At 39.9% G+C, this 19,782-nt stretch overlaps 3 protein-coding genes across 3 annotated transcripts; all 3 read right to left on the bottom strand.

Moving 5' to 3' along the window:
* Nucleotides 1-1,356: 1,356 nt before the first annotated feature.
* Nucleotides 1,357-4,912, bottom strand: LOC126668403 (DNA polymerase-like). Its single transcript, XM_050361609.1, has 4 exons — nt 3,324-4,912; nt 2,674-3,248; nt 1,796-2,007; nt 1,357-1,548 (listed from the first exon to the last, which is right to left on the bottom strand). Exons 1-4 carry the CDS (start codon nt 4,910-4,912, stop codon nt 1,357-1,359), a joined length of 2,568 nt encoding a protein of 855 aa, XP_050217566.1.
* An 8,716-nt stretch (nt 4,913-13,628) lies between these two features.
* LOC126668402 (cytochrome c oxidase subunit 1) lies at nt 13,629-14,679 on the bottom strand (the record flags this gene model as incomplete). Its single annotated transcript, XM_056104758.1, has 1 exon — nt 13,629-14,679. A coding segment is annotated over one exon (894 nt), but the record flags the coding sequence as incomplete, so codon positions are not given.
* Nucleotides 14,652-16,933, bottom strand: LOC126667511 (intron-encoded DNA endonuclease aI4-like). The gene has a single exon (XM_050360500.2). The coding sequence runs from the start codon at nt 16,247-16,249 to the stop codon at nt 14,690-14,692; it is 1,560 nt and encodes a 519-aa protein (XP_050216457.1). The 5' UTR covers nt 16,250-16,933; the 3' UTR covers nt 14,652-14,689.
* Nucleotides 16,934-19,782: the final 2,849 nt, after the last annotated feature.

Genomic DNA, 19,782 nt, shown 5'->3' with positions numbered 1-19,782 from the left:
GTTTATCTTTCAATAAGAAGAAAATTCTATATGCATATGCATTCTCTTTTGCGTATATAATTCTTTCTATACTTCTTTCAGAATCCATTTCCGATTATGGAGTTCTTCTCCCTATTAGGTAAAATCTTCTTTCTTCTAAAGGAAATACTGTAATCGACTTGGATGAGGCCCTCTATGGAAGACTGGGGGAAGAAGAGTGGGTATGTGGGCATAAATCCAAGACTTCTGTGAAGTCAATATTCTTAACTCATTCGCATTTCTCTCATATTCGTATTTCTCTCATAAAGCAAGGACCTCTTTTTCTCTCACTTGTCTGGTCCGTACTCCGGTAGTAGGACTGGCCTATTCCTAGACAACAGGAAGACCTTAGAAGCAGAGGGGCTTCCCGTCTCGAAAGAATGGGACCTCTCAATAGAAGGAAGTCTATTGCTATTCCTAATAGTAAGAGAAGAGTACAGAGTCGCAGGAACTCGACTGATGGCATAGGCGATACTCAAACCTGGTGCAAACTCGATCCCGATTCTCTTTCTAAGGAGGTACCAAATTAGAGGAAGGAAAGAAGGTTAGCCGAGTACAGATCTAGGCTTAATGCAAGGGGATGAAGAAAGGCAGTTAGATCATAAGAATAGGAAGTTTCGAGGAGATAAGGTAGTGCACTCATTGACTATACCCTAGTAGCAGGATGGAGAGGGATTCGGACCCCCGGTATTCAACTCAATACTTCGGTTTTCAAGACCGACTCTTTCAACCGCTCAGACATCCATCCCCTTCGCCCTATCTATCCGCACGCTGGCAGGTAGGGGCTTCTCCATGTGATTCGCTACGCTTGCTTCTTTCTATATGATAATATACACCTTGGTTGTTGCGCTCCCTGCGGGGGCAAGAGGGTGAAGAACGAATGATCCTCCAAACAAAAAGAGTGATTGAGTCCGACTTCAAGCGAGTGAGTGAAAGGCGTGGCAAGAGAGCGAGTTCAACTCGCGAACGATCAGCAAGTGAAGGACCGATCCTTTTACGCCAGTACTGTTGCGAAACTGGGACTTGTCGGCTTACGAGCAACATATAGACTAAGGTTGCCCATCACTCTCCCGCTCTTTTTTGAGGGCCTTTTCTATTTTTTTCTTTTAAGTATGGTTCCTCCATAAGAACACTGAACGACCAGCTTCGCAGAGGAGCTCTCTCCCCAGCCCACAGCATAGTGTGGAATCTGGATCGTTTCATCGAGCACCATTTCTTTTAGATATAAAAGTGTTCTGACTCTATTGGATTAAGTCATAACCTACGCCTTCTACTAGTATACTACTATGGAGAGACTAAGCTGAGAGTACGAATACCCCAAGTAGTACAGATCTTTCCCTAAAGTCTGGTGCCGACGAGTCCCGCTGAGTAAGGACCATCTCTGAATGAATAAGAAGAGTACAGAGTCGCAGGAACTCGACAGAAGTCAATTGCCATCCTGTGCAAGCTCCAACTGACTGATGCAGGAATGGATGAGGGAGATTTCGAGTCAGTGTGCAACATAGGACGTCTTGCAGAGCCTAAGTCACCCTATAGGCAAGGAAGGGAACCAAGCAAGAAAGGGGCCGCTAGCTAGCCTTAGTCTTCCTCTTGCTAGGCTGAAACCTCTAGTCTTTCAAACTTCCTTTTATCTAGTGGTATATGACTAGCTCCGTAGAATCTCTTGTATGAAGAGAGTAGGAGTGAAAGGCTGTCGAATCCCTTCCTATAGAGAGGAGTTTACCTACAACTTTTGATCCAATTCCGAGCAAGTCTTCATGAAAGTTTCATTACGGACCCTCCCCTGGGATGACGCTTCAGTGAGAAGGTCAATATCAAGGTTGAAGCTAGGAAGAAGGGCTGAGCAAGCTGTACAGGGCGCGATCTTCATCGAGTCGAGTAGAACGAATCTATCTGTAGAAGGTTCCACCCAAGAGGAATCCTCTTCCCTAAAGGTAGACGCTGTCATGAAAGAGCAAAGCTGGCATTTCTTATTATCTCCTTTCCCGCCTAGCAAGAATCCCAATTGGATAAACTACCTATCCATTCGTATCTTTTCGACCCACAGCTCTTCTTTAAGACAAGGAGCTTAAACAGGGGATATCCTTTCCCAGTGATGTCAATCTTTTCCTAGTGTGATGTCAATCTTTCATTAAGTGGGGTGGGTGGTGTGCTCTTCTCATCATGGTTCATCCTTAGAATCCTTAGGATGCGTAGTGGCTATGATCGAATCCAGTTTAGCTTTTAACTCTTCTTTCTCTTTTTTCAGTATAGCTATAGTCTTATCTGAATCATTGAGCCTATCTTTCAATTGTAGATTATATAAAAAGTTCTTGTACTTACCTAATTCATGGATATTCTTAGGTTTAGTGTCTACCCACTTATTATTATATAATTATCAAAGATTGGATCTCTTTTTGTATCCACCTTGGAAGAAATGTTTACATTTACTAATATTTTTACAATTTTTAAAATGGACCAATTAATTCTGAAGTTAGTCTCCATAATCAGAATGTGAGAGATCATTGTATTGGTTCAAAAACCATTCGTAATTGACTAAGTGTTTAGACAGTCCCTTCTGCTTAATGATATTAGTCTCATTATCCGTTACAATGGAATAACTTTTAGATGCTAAGAAGATACCATCCTTTACAAAATACTCTAACTTTAACTTACCTAATTCATTGGAAGATATATCTTCGTCAGGAAGAGGACTACCAAGAATTGTAGAGTCTGTATCAGTGTAGTAACAGTCAGGTCTGGAAATGTATTTATACATATAAATGCGAGAACAGGCTGTAATAGCGGCTGACAAATGAACGGCAGATATTCTTGGAGGTTGATAGTCATTTTCATCAGAATAGAATGTATTTTCCAAGTATTTTACGATGTAGTAAATATCGCTTAGTTTATGTGCCTCCATTAACTTTTTCTTTTTTATCAAAGATGTATATCTATTCTTTTCGCACACCTCTGTTATAGTAGTCTCTGGATTTATACCAAATCTACCGTATAGAGAGTTCAATAGTATTTTATAGCAATATGTCATGGCATTATCCCCTCTTTTTTTAGCATTGAGTCTTTCATTATATATGTCTGTGACAAAGCTATCGAATGGTGAATCCTTCTTCTCAAACAAGTATCCCCTTAATGGTCTAATCATGTAACCCAACTCGCGCGCAAAAAGCAATTCCTCGCTATAATACACACCAACGAATTCACCAGTAGGGAAAAGTAACCTATCCCCATCTCTATAGGGTAAGAAAGGTCGAGAAATGGAACTTGGACACACTATATATGCCTCAAGAAATCCATACAAGTTTTACAATTCCTCGTTTTTTAAATTCCCATGCCAGATAGGAACACCGCCCGGCATTGGATAGTTTTTCATGATATATGGATACAAGGAGTTCACGTCGTAATAGTATAAATTTTGACCTCGTGGGATATACGTTTCAGCATGCCCCCCATAGTAAGCACGCCTAATAAAAGTATCTTCATTAGAACTTGGAATATGAATAGGAAAATGAGCAAAATCGTAATATTTCATATGAAAGATTTTCAGAGATATCACTGACAATGTCAAGCAACTGACAATATCCAATTTATATAAAGAATATAAGAGAGATTGAGCCTTTACCATAACACCGCCTAAGAGACGAATATCCTGTTTCATATATTCTAAGATTATCTCTCTATTCTCCATCAAATTCTCCAAAGTCAAAGCATCATGTTGAATTTCGCCTTTCGTTCCTAAATGAGGACACAAAGACTTTGCCAATACTTTCAGGCTGTTAGGGAGAATAGTCAATGAATCTCTTAGAGAAAAGAGCAAATTCTTGCTTTTACCTTTTTTATAGACTTTCATTTCATAAAGCTTATTATTCCTTATAAGTGCTTTGAAGTAGTACTTATCAACTTTTGCTAAATATTCTAAAAAGAAAATCCCATCAAATCGTGAAAAGTTATGAAAGTAGACTGTTTTACTCTTTGTCTTAGTAGCCACCCTTTCTATGTGATTAAGAAAGTCGAACAAGACTCTATAACTCCTTTCTTGAAATGAAGAGATAAAGAAATTGTGATCTTCACTAAAAAACACTTCTATTAAAGAAGAAAGACTAAGATTTTCATCTGGTTTGACCACTAAGAAAGCCGCTGCGTATGGCACATGTACATTATCAATTAGAATAGTCTCTGTATCCGCTACAATGAATGACTTCCTATCCTTACAGGATTCTTCTTTTAAAGCTGTTATAAATGGGGAGATAGCACGCTTCCTAACCATAGATTTAGCTTCAGGTTCATGAAAGTCTTTTTCTTCTATGCATAAAGATATATTATTCCAAATATCCTTAGCTATTTTCTCAGGAGAAGTCGAAGGTGAATGTGAGTCTTTTTCATTAATTCCTTCAAGATAGGCACGAATGAATATTCCAGTTAGCTTAAAATCTTTGTATTCCTTGGCTTTTTTCAATAGGTATTTGAGTATAAAAGGTAATAAAGATTGAATAGGAAGATGAATCCCTTTTTCATCATTTAAAGATATAGCCGGACCTATTGTATAGGAAAGAATCTCAATCTCATCTTCTATTGTAAAGATTTCCATTCTGTAACTTATAGTAAACTTACCATATTGAAAATCTAGATTGTAAATGTACATGAATAAGAGTCGTAAGACTGCCAATAGTATCATTTCAGAATCTCCACATTGCGGGGTAGAATTTTCTTTATATTTGATTTCAGCAATTCTCAAACCTGGGTATGGGACCGTGCATCTATCAAATTCGATTGAGCTTTCTAAGTCATACCAATTTTTATAGAAGTTTGACTTATTTTTAGTATAATAAGACTTTGCCCTATTAAATAGGATTGTTTTCTTTTTGTCTAACAATCGATAGTTTTTCAAGACATACATTCTAATATGTCAAGCTGTTGTTTTTTCTACACATGTTCCAGTGCTGAAGCTGGTGTGTAAATTGACTCCACTCCTGTGCATGGAGTTTACCTGCTTCAGAAGGATGTAGATCAGCCACGTCTTTACCGCACACTTTATTAACATAGTCACTATAACTAGACAGAATTTGACCTACTATTTCTTTCCATCTCTTCTTTTCGTAAGATTTTAACTTCTTTTTCTCATTATCATCTTCATCTTCATGATGAGAATTGAAAATATATTCAAGATGAGAAAGAGGTATAGGATCTTCTACCCAGTGATAGAAAGAGGTCTTAGGGACCGGTTCCTTCGAAATCCACTCTTCTATAGGACCTTCTGAATCATTGTAATGGGTATTTACGGGGGATGTACCTAGATCCATGTAAAAAGGGAAATTCTCCTTAATTAGGTTATCATTAAGAAATTCGTTGATAAATCGAAGTGGACATCCAAGCTTTATATAAGCTTTTGTGTAAATTTCAGAAAGAATACTCGCGTTAACAGCATTCATTATGAAATTATCATGCACAGTGTAAATAGGGATATTCTCTTTTTTCTGAGTCAATTCATCTAAGACTAACATAGCTATATATGCATCCTTTTGATGAATAAAGTTGACGCATGTAGATACTTTACTCTTCTTCTTATCTTTAGTAGTCTCAGGTACTCGGAGGGAAACCTTATGTTTTTTCTTCGTCATACTATTGTAAACCCATACATTACTGATAGAGCTTAACGTATAGTTCTGAACAGTTGTGAACATGGGAATATTATATAAGACAGGGTTATCTATCTTTGCACATATCCATCCTATATTATTTATCAACAACATCAAAGAGATAACTTAATTATATTTTATATGAAAAAATTCATTACATTTTTTAACAAGCTTATTTTGGTCTAATTTACTCAGTATATCATTATAAACATTATAAATGTCTAATGACATAGCTCTTTGTGTCTTACCATAGATCCTAGGCATAAAGAGTTTTTTAATGAGGTCTCTATCCATTAATTCTGCTATTCTTACATACTTATGTAGAATAAGTTTATCTTCCTTTATAGATGAATTCACCCATTCTTTTAAGTATTGCAGAAGTTCATCTTTTAAAAACATATACAAATCTTGAATATCAGTATCTAAAGGAACTGAGGGAATCAGATTCGTTTTCATTGCAAGATCTTTATCAAGCATAAAATAACTCATTATCTGATAAGCACTCGCTGAGGCGTCTTGACTCAACGGGATCTTATGTAATGAAAGAATAATGTCCTTCTTATAAGAGAGTGAAAGATACTTGGATATGAACAGAAATGGGGATTTAGCTTTCTCCTTTTTTATATACTCTATTAATCGAGTGTCAGATTGATTATGAATGTTTCACTCCTAGCTTGCTGAATATTTTTATGTAAGGTATTCACTAACTTTTCATATAAAATAACATTCATCATAAGATCTTTATTTTGGTAATATAGATTCCTAAGTATGTCGGAGACTTCTTTTATATTCACATCAGTAAGGATTCGATTCATAAGAAAACCCTCATTTTCTAATTTATCATGATTTTTTTGAATGAAATTCAAGACCTTTGTGTTTATCTCACAGGCTTAATTCTGAAGGAGATTTAAGACTTTACACATTTTACGGTGATTTGTTAAAATGACATGGAAGGAATCATGGTTCTTTGAAGTTAAGAAATAAAACTGATTTATAAATTCATTAGATAGCGTGTTTAAGTAACCTCCAACAAGATTTTTTAACAAACGAGACAGATTTTTTGGTTTTTTAATTATTACTTCCTTAGCTGCATTAATAGCTGCATCCTTAGCTTCCTCAGCTTCATCCTGATCTTCTTCTTCCTCAGCTTCTTCCTTAGTAGCATCCTTCACTTTTATTCTTAACAATTTCTTATTCCTTGCTTCTTTCTCTTTTTGGATTTCTTCCCATGTTTTTTTCCTCCATGGTAAAGGAGGGCAAACCATTGGAAGATTCATTCTAATGGGTAGAAGATCAAGGTCATATTTGAAATCTATTTGGATATGTTGTCTTCCAAGACTTTTTGTTTTCTTTTCATATAAATACTCGAGAGTCTCATCCCTTTTAGGAGTATTTAAATCAATTATTTGTCGAGTAATCATGAATTCAAGCAAGCCGACGCCTAAAAGATAGGTAATCTTCTCTTCACTTTTATATGATATATTAAGATGCTCACCTTGACGTAATACTTCTGAATTCAGCTGATCGATCAGGGTTGCCATTCTAACAGACGGATATTCATTGTTTATGTTTTTAAACAATCGTGCTAGTACATGTATAATTATTGCTTCTAATGTGTATGTTCCTAATTCCTTTAGGAGATTTATATCTTTAGAACTCAGTTTCTTCCCCCTTTTACCTAGGATATAATTCTTTGCACTTTCTAAAGACGGATTGATTATGACATGCAATAAAGACATTAATGAATTTTTTAAGATTTCTTTCTCATCAAAATATGTGGTTAAATTTTCTATTTCTAATTGCAATTTTTCCAATTTTAATTTGTAGTTATAGCTTCCAACTGGATTTTCTTTTTTAAATTTGTCTAGAGTATCCATCACGGAATGGTGATATTTTACTTTCATTTTATTCTCTTCTTTCTCTTCTTTTTTATTCTTATCTATTTCAGCATAGAATTTATCCCAGAACTTAGATATAATTAACAATTTCATGTCTTCATCTAGTTTTTTAGATTGGTTTGAATCACTTATATCTAAGTAATTACAAGCTAATTTATATAGATTTTGTTCTTTATCTTTATCTTCATAAGAATGAGTATAAGTATCTGAATCTGAAGATGAAACTGAATCTGAATCAGGGTATCTTTCTCCTGTCTCTTTGACAACATCATCTTTCTTTTGAGAAGAAAAAGATCTATTCCACCTGAACCGAAGGAAAAACGTATTCCCAATTTTCATATTGTTAGGAATATCAATATACTTCTTCTGTCTTCTCTGACTACTGTTCAGACTACTGTTCAGAATGACGCTAGTCTTCCGTCTATTATGAAGGAAAGACCCCTGATGTAAACTTCTACGGAAACTTCGAATTAGACCTGTATTCATCACTTCTTTACTAGTTTGGGGACCAAAAATCATATAAACACTGTAACAACTTTCTCACGCGCTTGGACTTTATTTTGGATTTAATACTACTCGACCGATTCATCCCTTCGTTGCTTCCCCTCTGGGTATTTTTCTTTAGATCCTATAACCTCAAACCTTTGACTTATTCTAACTTTCTTATGGTGTGTGTGTGTGTATATGAACACCCTTTTGCCGATAAGCCTCCTGCAGTAAAGCACGGTATGTAGCAAAGTGGTATAGTTATGTTAACCCATCTTCTTTGTTAACCCAAGGCACAACGTATGAGGAATGTTCTAACTCGATAGCGTTGATTCTTTGATAACAAGTTTTAGAACTTCGATGATAACATGTTTTAGAACTTCGATGATAACAACTTTTGTTTTGAATTATATTATATCTATAAGGGGTGGATATGGGTATAGTTACTTTTTTCTCTGATATTTGATTTACTTCTCTGATAACTAGTTTTTCACTTCGATGATAACAGCTTTGGTGAAGCTGGCTTCTTTGTTTTGGTTACCGGTTGGGGTTTTGAAACCAGAGAAAGAAGGGGATTTACTCTATCCTAACTGCTCCTACTCTGAAAAGGACAAGCTGCGCTTTTTTTTCCGCATCAACAGAAAAAAGACTGACATCTGTAACAGGAAAAGAAATGATTGAACTGATAGTTATGATTCACATCAAGAAAAAAAGTAATAAAAACAGTCAGATCTAGATCTTCTAAAAAGAAATCCCCTCGTCGCTAGGCCCTTGCCAAATAGCTTGGCTTGATCTTTCCGAACTTAATAAAATAGGATTCCCGGGCGATTGAATATGACTCTCAATTCCTTCTTAAAAGGAAATGGGATCCTCTTCTTTATATTCTATTAAAGCACCAAAGGAAAGAAAGGGCAAGTATTTTACTCGGGTACGAAACAAACTACGCTATTCCTCCTATCTCATAAGAGTGAAAACAAATCGAATACTGTTCCTGAACCATACCCATGAGTCATTCTTTCCCTAAAGAGATTGGATAAAAGTAAGACAGATAAGAATTCTGTCTTACTATATGATTTAACGAAAAGAGGTTTATAGTAAGTGTGCCGCTAATTGGCATACCTCTTTGTTGTCGATTAGAGACCTTCCTTGCCTTCATACTGAACCTTGTCTTAGCTAGCTGTCGACGAGGTTCCTTTAGGAACAAATGGAACTCAAACTGAAAGTCCAACTGCCACTGGCAAGAAGGAAAGAAAAGAAAGAGTTATTCGTAATGACAAGGGGTTTTCTTTTTCAATTTTAAGAAGTATTGATCCTGGAGAGGTACGAAGGTACTTAGTGAAACTTACGAAGGTCTTTTTTATTTTCCTATCCTATTTCAAACAAAAGAAGCAAAGAAGGAAAATCTTCGTAAAGGCAGCAAGAGGTGTCGCCTTCGAATTGAGTAGTGAGTCTTCTTTCTACTCGACTTTTGTAATCGAAACTCTAATCGAAAGTAGACTAAAGCCTCACCCTTTATGTATGTGAATTTTCCGATTCTAGTTCTAAATACTGGACTGATCTTTCTTTGCTTCAAAGAGGGTCTATTTCTTTAGATAAAGATAGACAGGAACTAAGTAATAAGAACCAAAAGGCTTACTCCCATTTCTTTCTACTTTACTCTATCTATGAAGGCTATGAAGGAATTCATTCATAGAATGCTTTTTGATTGCACTACTTGTTGAAAACAACCGTACGGGATAGACCCGGCGGAGGAGATTGTACCAAAGGAGCTTTCTTTCTATGATGCTGTTACTCCCCACAACCAGAGAATAAGAAAAGTTTTAGTTAAGAAAGTAGCTTTCCAGCCGTTGGGAGCTCTATGAATCCTGCATGCATTTCCATTCCGTACGCCTACAAGCCGTTTAGAGTCTTGAGGTAAGCCTCCCCTTTTAAGGAAAATGATAGGAAAACCTGTGCTTCGAAGGTGATAACCAGAAGTCGCAGAGTCGGTTTTCGCTGATCCGCTGCTATATCTAGCCTTTTTCGGAGGATATATTCTATTAAGAATTAAGACCCAAAGAGTCGTTGGCCGAACAGGAAGAGGATTTTTAGTTACCTACACATGCTTAGGGGGAAGATTTGAGATGGGTTTGAATTGCACAAGGAATCGATTGAAGACTGAGCGAGTAGCAAAGCAGTTGCAAGCAAGTAGGAGTCCCAAACTCAGACTAACATAGTAACTGCTATTAATATTAACTCACCCCTTTGGAACTCAATTCCTTAATTGTACTATTCAACCAAGTTCCCGAGGCTTATCCGAAAGAAAAAACGGTTCCTCATCCCTCTCCAATCCTCTCCAAACCGGTCCGATCTGGATCTCTCAAATCTCTCCTCTCCTTTCAGTCGAGCTCCATTCCATCGACCCGAGTGGCTACGCTCCTACTCGTAGTTAGAAATCGGATGCTGCCCTCTTAAAGAGGCGGATTAGCCTGCAACCTATTCTTTCAAAGCGGATTCTATACTAGCAGATTATGTAACATCGTCTATTGCAACAAGACCATCAACCGCGGATACGACAAGGGTAGCACCGCTTACTTAAGTACCGGAATCACTAGCAACGGCTATTCAAGCACTGGCTAAGAACTCACCAGATGGAGGAACGGAAGAAGTGAAGGCATATCTTCAAAGTCCCACAGCTTATATAAGACATCTTCTTGTTAGAGGAAGGGGCTGCAAGCGGTGACTCGACTGAAAGGAGCGCAGCAAAACAGGATTCCTTATAGAACGATTACCTGATAACTCCTCTATGTAACCATCAGGGTCAAAGTCCCAAGAGGCCGAGCCACTCTTTGTTTAAACTCCTCAGCTCTTCGATGCACTCCACTTTATGAACAACCCTTGGGGGAAGCCCTTTCAGTGAGGTAAAGAAGAAGATGGGCAAGCGATTCTCCTCCAATTGCATTGATCAGTTGGATGAGAGTGAGATAAGCAAGGAAGCCGTATTCCTCCATACTTGACTTGTGCTGCCCGGGGGAGGAGGTGGAAGACGGACCGAGACGGATCCTGGTGGTCAAAACCTCTTTTTCCTATAGAGGAGAAAGAGAAAGGACGGACAATCGGCGAGAAAGTAAGTTCATCGATCGTTTCTCTTACACAGTATCCCCTACAATCAAGCTCCTATCCATCTGATTCGGTCTCAATACGTATCCCTCTTTTCGTGCTATATTATAGTAAGGATCTCATGGTTGCTAGTTTCAAGTCTCGGGTGAAAGTTTCTGGTTTGCTTACTTCTTATTTAGGAGTTCCTTGCTTTTAGCTTTCTCCCTTGGCATTACTCAAATCACAACTAGACAGTGCACGGGGCACAACCCTTAAAACCTAATAAATAAATTACCTTGTGGTACCTTCTTTCACTACCCCTCACTTCAATAGTTCCCCGAGGGATATCAATAAAAGGTATCAGGGATATGGCTTATTATTGAATGTGTTCAACAAACTCCTTCACGTCGAAAACATCTCTTTAAAATCGGTTACTTGCTTCACCGGCAAAGCTGCTAATCTTCATATACTGGAGTGTGGTGGTATAAGAGTTCGGTTCCTTGCCTACTCTTGCACACAAAGAAGAAGCACTGACTGAAAGTGGTACATTCACTCCTTTTCACTCTTAGCATAACCCCTTGAAAGAGTTCCCGCACTGAGGGATGGGAGAGATGGTCTCTCTGTTCCATCAAAAGTGGCTACTAGAAGGGAGATCCGTTCTGCAACAATTGGTCTTGACTCTGGCTTTCGCTCCTCTCGGAATCCAATCCTTACAGCTAAGGCTTACTCCTTTCTATACATATAAAAAAGTCTATCAATGCTATAAAGGCTACTACCGCTACTAATACTAAAGCTATTGAAATTAGAGCACTATTTCTGCAAGAGTCTCTTTGCTCCTATTCCTATTATTCCTACTCCAAATAAAGAGGATCTTGATAGAAAGTGGTGCAGGATTTAATATTTGTACATTGAGTACAGCCAGGCAATTTCATTTTGACCCTTCCTCCTTTGCTCCTCACTATAGTTGTTCATGCATAAAACACCGATAGCATTCCTCTGTGCTATAGTTTCAAAAAAGTCGATAGGGAACTTTTTTAAGGGTAGTTAAATAACTAGGAGTATAGCATGTAAATTATAGTAAGCTATTTCATTGTACATTGCTGTATAGGGTTACTTCCATATATAAAGAGATTTTGATTATATTGAGGAGGGTTTTGAATCCATTTCATATAGTAAGACTACGCTCCTGCTAGTGGTTGACGAAAGCTTTCCCTACTCTAGATAGTTTAGGAATCCTAGAGAATAGTGTGAGTTTAGGAAAGACGAAGACCTTCTTATTCTATATAGAAGTGAAGAGAATTACTGGAGAATAAGAAGACTATAATAGTCATTATAACGAGGAAGCCTGTGGGCTGTAAGCTTAGAAGATTAAGCCCAGCCTGGGGAATAGAATGATAAGAAGCGCGTATGTCTTTCCTCGCTGGGATAAGAGAGCCTCTAGCTCGAGGGAGTCTCCCTTTTGTGGATTCTTTCCTAGTTCTCTCTTTGATATCTTAATCTCTTATCGGAATGGCATAGATAGCAACCAAGGATGAGCAGTGAGAGCGGATGAGGATAGGGAATCTCCGAAGGAGAAGAGGAAAAAGGCTTTCTTAGTCTCCCTTCTCAGCTGTAGGGGAAAAGGGTCCGAAGGCGCGGAACACTTTTTATATGTTTGTTATCTCATCTATATCTTAAGATATGATTGTAGCAATGATGCGGCTAAGTCTGGGCTGAGGGGACAAAGATGCTTGACCTGTAGGTGGTAAAGTTAGGGATAACCACTTCCTAGGGTAACAAGGCAGTGATTAGATTATAGGTAAGTGTTTCAAAGCTGTGGTTATAGAGAAGTCTAAGTAAGTGCTTCCATTCGAATCAGTCTATTTAGTGAATTGTCTATGCCTACTACTGATCTAAGAGCAGCTTCCATCATAGGTTTTATTATCGTATAATAAGAAGAATTCAATGAGATTGGATAGTCACTGAAGGAAGGATAACTTACTATCCATTCTTCCTAATCTTTTCATATTTGACTCCTCTTGGACATAAGAGTGAAACAGTCTACAGGTATAAGAGCACCGTCTATTGCTAAGACTTGTTATTCAAGAGCGCATACAGGGCTACGAGTGAATGCCTAGCTTTGTCCTATCATATGAAATATACGGAACCGGTTGAAGGTGCTCTCTTCTCTACTCCTAGACATAGGATAGAGGCTCACTCTGAATCCAAAGTATCCTCTGCATCTTCTGTCTTGTCTCTTGGTTTCAGGGAGTCTGTGAGTAAGAGTTCTCCCCCGAAAAGTGGCTTTCTAGGAGGGAAGTGGGCTTCATTCAATGGAATGCTTTGTTGGTTCAGCTCAAGGGGTCAGGTTTTTCGGTTTAGTGTGGAGGGGGGCGCTCTTTGTTGACCTTTCAGGGGACATGTTAGAATGTGAAGCTGGCAATACGTGCTTGAGTCGATGATCAATCCGCCGTTCCATCCTTCTATAGATGGTGATCAGACTTGTTAAGATCTAGAATCATCTGTGAATCCCCACTTTGATTGACCTTGACCGGTCATTGCTGGAAAAGAGGGCCCTAGCCTCGTCGGCCCTCCAATTCTCAACCCCGACCTACACAAGTGGTTTTAGAACCCACATTTTTAAAATTTCTGTTAGGTTCTTAGTAGCAGTCAGTCGGCGACCTTTTTTTCTTTTACTTCACATAGCTTTTCGTCTCCTTGATAGCTGGAAGTTCTCCAAAAGTATGAAAAGCTGGAGGACTTTGTACCATCCATTCCAGTGTGGTTGAATTCTGTTCAACAGCCCAAGGACTTGGAGCACATCTTTTGTTATTTCCACTGCTTGAAGTGATTGTTACGACCACGAAGAAACGACGAATCCCAACTACGGATATATAAGAGCCAAAACTGCTAAGGGCATTCCATCCAGCGTAAGCATCTGGATAATCTGGAATGCGACGTGGCATACCCGAAAGCCCTAAGAAATGCATGGGAAAGAAGGTCAGATTAACCCCGAAAAAAGTGATCCAAAAATGGATTTGACCTAAAGTTTCAGGGTATGTCCGACCAAAGATTTTACCCACCCAATAGTGAAATCCTGCAAATAAAGCAAAAACGGCTCCCATAGAAAGTACATAATGGAAATGTGCAACCACATAATAAGTATCATGTAGAGCAATGTCTAGCCCAGAATTTGCCGGGACTATTCCAGTGAGTCCTCCTATGGTGAACAAAAAGATGAACCCTACAGCAAATAACATGGGTGTTTTGTATTGTATCGAACCCCCCCACATGGTAGCGATCCAACTAAAGATTTTGATTCCAGTAGGGACAGCTATGATCATGGTAGCTGCGGTGAAGTAGGCACGGGTATCAACGTCTAAGCCCACAGTAAACATATGATGAGCCCAAACAAGAAATCCAAGAACACCTATACTGATCATGGCATAAACCATGCCTAGATACCCGAAAACCGGTTTTCCCGAAAAAGTCGAAACGATATGACTTATGATACCGGATCCAGGCAAAATTAGGATGTAAACTTCAGGGTGCTTCTCTCTTCTACTAATATAAGCGGATGAATAGAAGAAAGGTGGACTATATCATCAACTTATTCCATTTGTCTAGGAAAGCTAGCCATGCTTTATGGTGAATACTGTCAGGTTTAAATGCTTTGAGATCGTAAAGACTGTAATATTCCTCAATAAGGAAGAATCGTCGTGATTTATGACTTCGGAAAGTACTTGATTTAAAGTAATCTAGCATCATGATAACATCTTTTCGACTTTGTACAGACCATTGATAGTAACCATTTTGACTACTATCAAAGTAGATATTTCCTCCAAATACTACCTTATAAGACTCTACATCTTGTAGAAGTTTATTAGTTACTCGAATACTTAGTTGAGGTAGTCGATTCTTCATAGCGATACCAATGGTACCATCAGCATCAAAGAATCCTGCAAACCAATTTGATTGAGCATCTAGTGTAATAGGTAGAATTACAGGGATATCCAGTACTTGACAGACACGATGTAGTTGAAGGAGTCGTGCTGAATGTCGAATATGACCATTAATACAATTCATTAGTTTAATCATACCAAGTTGATTATGTAGTCGATAACGATAAGCTTTAGCACCTGATCGCATTTTAATACTTCCACCAAGCATATGTTGGATATATCGTAGTAGTGATAGATCTTCAAGTCCCATAGTAATTTCAAGAGAAGTCTTTCCTTGTTTACTAACTTGAATACTTCCATCACCATCGATAATTCCAGCTAGCCACTCACAGAAGGATTTAGGATAAGTTGTTGCGCATGTAGTCTCTGAGGTTCCTACTAGACTGCTTTTATGTCGTTGGTTACCTGCTGATTGTGTCTTAGATACTCCATTTTGACTACATCGGGGTTTTACTAGAAAACCACTTATGAACATAGTAGGAGTACCATTAAGCAGACAGTCCCAGCATATAGCGCAATGCGTATTCAGATTTTCATCTGAAAAGGGCCATTTAAAACCGAAGAACCAAAAGAGATGCTGGTATAATATGGGGTCTCCCCCTCCAGCGGTATCAAAAAAGGTTGTATTAAAGTTTCGATCGGTTAATAACATGGTAATTGCCCCTGCCAGTACCGGAAGTGATAATAAAAGTGGGAATGCTGTCACTAGAACGGACCACACAAATAGGGGTGATCTATGCATAGTCATTCCAGGTCCACGCATGTTGGAGATAGTTGTTATAAAATTGATAGAACCTAAAATGGATGAAACACCAGATAGATGAAGACTAGAAATTGCTGAATCAACTGCTCCTCCAGAATGGCTGGTAATACCACTTAAGGGCGGATAGACCGTCCACCCAGTGCCGCTACCCACTTCCACTAAGGCTGAGCTTAATAGGAGTAAGAGACTTGGTGGCAACAACCAGAATGAAATATTATTTAATCGTGGAAATGCCATGTCAGGTGCACCTATCAGAATCGGAACAGACCAATTACCAGATCCACCTATCATCGCCGGCATAACCATAAAAAAGATCATTAAAAAAGCGTGAGCCGTTATTAAAACATTATAAAGTTGATGATTCCCACCAAGAATTTGATCGTCGGGTCGTGCTAATTCCATACGAATCAGTACTGAGAAGCATGTGCCCATCACTCCAGCAATGGCACCGAAGATGAAATATAGAGTCCCTATATCCTTGTGGTTAGTGGAAAACAGCCATCGGACCAGATTTTTCGTAAAATTGAGATTATTTCGTTTCCTTCCTTATCAGAGAGGGGCCCGGGGGCTTCTTTATTGAAAAAGAGGGAGTGATGGAGGAAGGAAGAATGGAAAAGGGGGGTCCGGAAAGCCCTCACTTTATTGATGATTTGGATCCCCCTTTCCTCTCACCCCCCCCGTTCTGGTTCAGGAAAGGGTCAACGCAAGATCTTACTTCAAAGCAATCTCTGGAGTTTTCCCTTATCCGAACGGGTCTTGCAAGAAAATAGGATTTCATATTGAGCTCCAAATATACGCTATTGGGATAGGACGGCTCCTACTAGCTCTCCCCCCCCTAAGAACCGCACGTGCGAGTTCCCCCGCATACGGCTCAAGTGGCGAAGGCCCTTTCCTTCGCGCTTGGTAAGCGCTTCGCTGTAGCCAAGCTTACTGCTAGCCTATCGGCTAGAGCCAAGCTTCGACCGCGACTGCTCGTCGCTTCTGGCCGCCTTATTCCGTCACCCGGTCAGCACCGGAAAAAATCTCTTTCTTCCTCGCGGCCGGGCCGGCTTGGAAGCAAGCTACCTGTCGCCTATCTCACCCCCTTTCTCTAATAAGAAGGTAAGCTTCCAAAGCTCCAACCTTAGGCTGGGTGAGCCTTCGCTTTTTGGATCATCTTCTGCCCAATGCGGTACCCTCCCGTTTTTTGGTTCCCATTGGGTTTACCTTGTTTACAGGTCGACCCAATGGCAGCAAGAAAAGGCGATCTTGTGCTATACTCCGGTGATCTCTTTCCTACCGAGGAACGCAAACTCCCATCGTGTCCCAGATCACATTCCGTGTATCGAAAAGGGAAGCCTACTCATCCATCAGCTTTTCTCGTAGATCGGTGTGGTTTTACGAAGCGTCTAAGCACAGTTCACTCGCGTTGATCAATCAAGAGCTTTGCCGCCACTCCTTAAGGTTACCTGTTGTATCATACACTTCTTGCATTCTTTCCCACGCTTCATACCCCCCTCTTTCTTCTTAAGGTAAGGTAAAGGGCCAGACATGGTGGGGTAGGAGCATCCTGTCGGCAATCTTTTTGGCTTGACCAAGAAGTCTTATGTCCTCCGAGTCGCACGGCGTTTTAACCGAAAGAACTTCTTGCGCAATTCATGCGTTTCTGTTTTTATGACCTCTTAATTTCCATTTCAAATTGTTCTCTGGACTTTTTCTCAATATGAGGTGATCGTAACACAGTATATAAGACTCGTGATTCAGGCAATCCAATCTTCCGTGTGTAAGGTGGAAGCCCCAAAAAAAAGGTTTTCCAAAAATGGGTGATCAAAAGATCGAATCACTATGCCTATCTTGGTGGTCTTTCTTTTAAGCTGACTCCTCTTCCTGTTCTATTAATCAGAAGCATCCAGCAGCGCCACGCCAGGACCCAGACGGGGCTTCTGCGACACCCCCTTGCTACTAGATGCGCAACTGCACATCCTTCAGCCCTAGTGACACAGACAAAATCCCCATTTCAAAAGCCTGGGATCCTGTCCCTTGGACGACTTTAGTAATGGGAGAATGGCAACCGAGCCCTGCAGTGGTAGAACCCGGTTCACCAGGCGTACTACTTTCCAACCTTCTGTGGACCTTGCCTCTTTCTCTTATTATATGATATGCAATTTCCGTACCCTTTGAAAGAGGTCAATATCCATAGTATGAGGTTCAACCATTTGCTGAGCCCCGCGTAACCTCTCCTTTCAGTCGAGCGTATTCTATAACCTCTCTCTGCTGTTTCGCCTCCCGCTTGCTCGAGGATCTCAGGTAGTATCCCCGAAGCTAGAGCGCATCCTAAATATAGGCATGGGAGAAGCATGTTTCCCGCCCCCCATGAGTGGTCACTTGCTCGACCCCCTGCTTCGCGAGCTGCCACCTCTCAATTCCCAGTCTACCTTTTTTCTCAACAAGAGCACCCTTCCCTCCTCTTTCAGGTGACTTCAGAAGTCTTTTGTCTAGCTTCGCTAACCTTTTATGCTGTGACAACAAGATTTCATTATGTAGCTTCTCCGTTCCCAGGAGCTTCGAAGTAAGTCCTCGGGGATGTTGCTTTTATAATCCCAGCTCTTGCAAACGTACTTGTACTGGGATATTCTAAAGGCTGTATTGACTTTACACCACCTACAAGCTTCGGAAGGTGGAGATTGCTTTTAGGAAGTGTCAAAGATGTCGCGATCTTCTTGCTTGGGGTTGGGACTTTACACTCGGGGCTTTTGCGGCTACTGTCGGGGTTTTGGGTTTGACCTATGTTTGCTTTAACGACCATTTTTAGTCGGTTAGCTATTTGCTTTATCATTTGGATATTAGGTTGTATCCCGTCTCTCTCTTTGAGAGACTCGACACTCGTGTTTTTCGTTCAAACCATGCGGAAAGATTTTGTTGTCTGCTAAGCGAAAATAAATGGGATCAGATGAATTGGGGAAGTCAGAGTTGGGATCTGACATCGTTCTATTCCCTTCATTTTTCTTTATCTTTTAGAAGGTTCCCACCCTCTCCCTCTGGGTATGTCCTTCTCCTCCGGCGCACTATGCTATCCTTTTCTACGTCATTCTTTCCGCTTTTTGGGGGAGGTCGGTCTCCCAACTCTTTGCACTAAGTTCCTTCTCTTACTCACCCCCGGCACACTTGTTATATCTCCTTCCTAACTCAAGCTCGCCTGACTTCCAAAAAAGAACCTATTCGTTATAAGAAAGAGAAAGATCGCCGCGCTTACGCCTTTTCCTATTTCCCCAGGCACCAAGACTGCTTATTCTGCATCGGTGCCAAAGCACCCCTTTTTTCGCCTATTTTGACTGATATAGATAAGTTAATGTCTCATCGCAGCTCTAGTTCCATTTTGACTCTGAGAATGGCCCAGCAGATCTCACGAATTCAATTACATGAGATGCTATATATGCAACTATATATGCAATATGAATAATAAATAAGATTCGGAAATCGAAGTTACCATATTAACCGGGGAGGCGGGTCTCCCTTTCTGTCGAAGTTTTGGTTCCTCAAACAACAGGATTCGCTGGTAGCTGAATTATAAAAAAAGGCTAACGAAGGGATATACAGAAAGTAAAGCTTGCAGAACTTCCATAACGAAGCCCCGACCTTACGCATCACAGCTTACGGATTCCCTATTTGTGATTTATAGAAGTTGTGGCGAGAAAGTGCTAGTTGTCAGCCAGCTCCTTTCATTCCGTCTCCTTAGCATTTGTTGATGCGCCAGAAGAGGACTCCACTGTTCCACCAGGATCACGTCTCACCCTCTGTCTAGCTCTATCAGGACCGGCCCGTAGCCAATCACCGTACTGATATGATACTCCGCTTACTCCCCATCTTCCTTCGCACGAAGCAGTAACGCACAATCCTTTTCATTGTGACCAAGCTTGCCGCAGAAATAGCAGAAACAAGGTAAACGTTCGTATTTGAAACGAACCCAAACAGGATGAAGACCAGAG

This window comes from Mercurialis annua, linkage group LG2, assembly GCF_937616625.2.
Source record: "Mercurialis annua linkage group LG2, ddMerAnnu1.2, whole genome shotgun sequence".
Lineage (NCBI taxonomy): Eukaryota > Viridiplantae > Streptophyta > Magnoliopsida > Malpighiales > Euphorbiaceae > Mercurialis > Mercurialis annua.
The sequence above is the reverse complement of the archived record's forward strand: the minus strand, read 5'-3'. Positions and strand labels throughout refer to the sequence as shown.

What these genes read in the sequence shown, in the direction of transcription:
- LOC126668403 (XM_050361609.1), bottom strand. Translation starts at nt 4,912, where the DNA reads ATGTATGTCTTGAAAAACTATCGATTGTTAGACAAAAAGAAAACAATC. An exon ending in TATATCTTCCAATGAATTAG is followed by an intron (nt 2,008 to 2,673) that starts GTAAGTTAAAGT and finishes GATTCTTGCTAG; the next exon opens with GCGGGAAAGGAGATAATAAG. An exon ending in AAGCGTCATCCCAGGGGAGG is followed by an intron (nt 1,549 to 1,795) that starts GTCCGTAATGAA and finishes CCTTGCCTATAG; the next exon opens with GGTGACTTAGGCTCTGCAAG.
- LOC126667511 (XM_050360500.2), bottom strand. Translation starts at nt 16,249, where the DNA reads ATGGGCACATGCTTCTCAGTACTGATTCGTATGGAATTAGCACGACCC.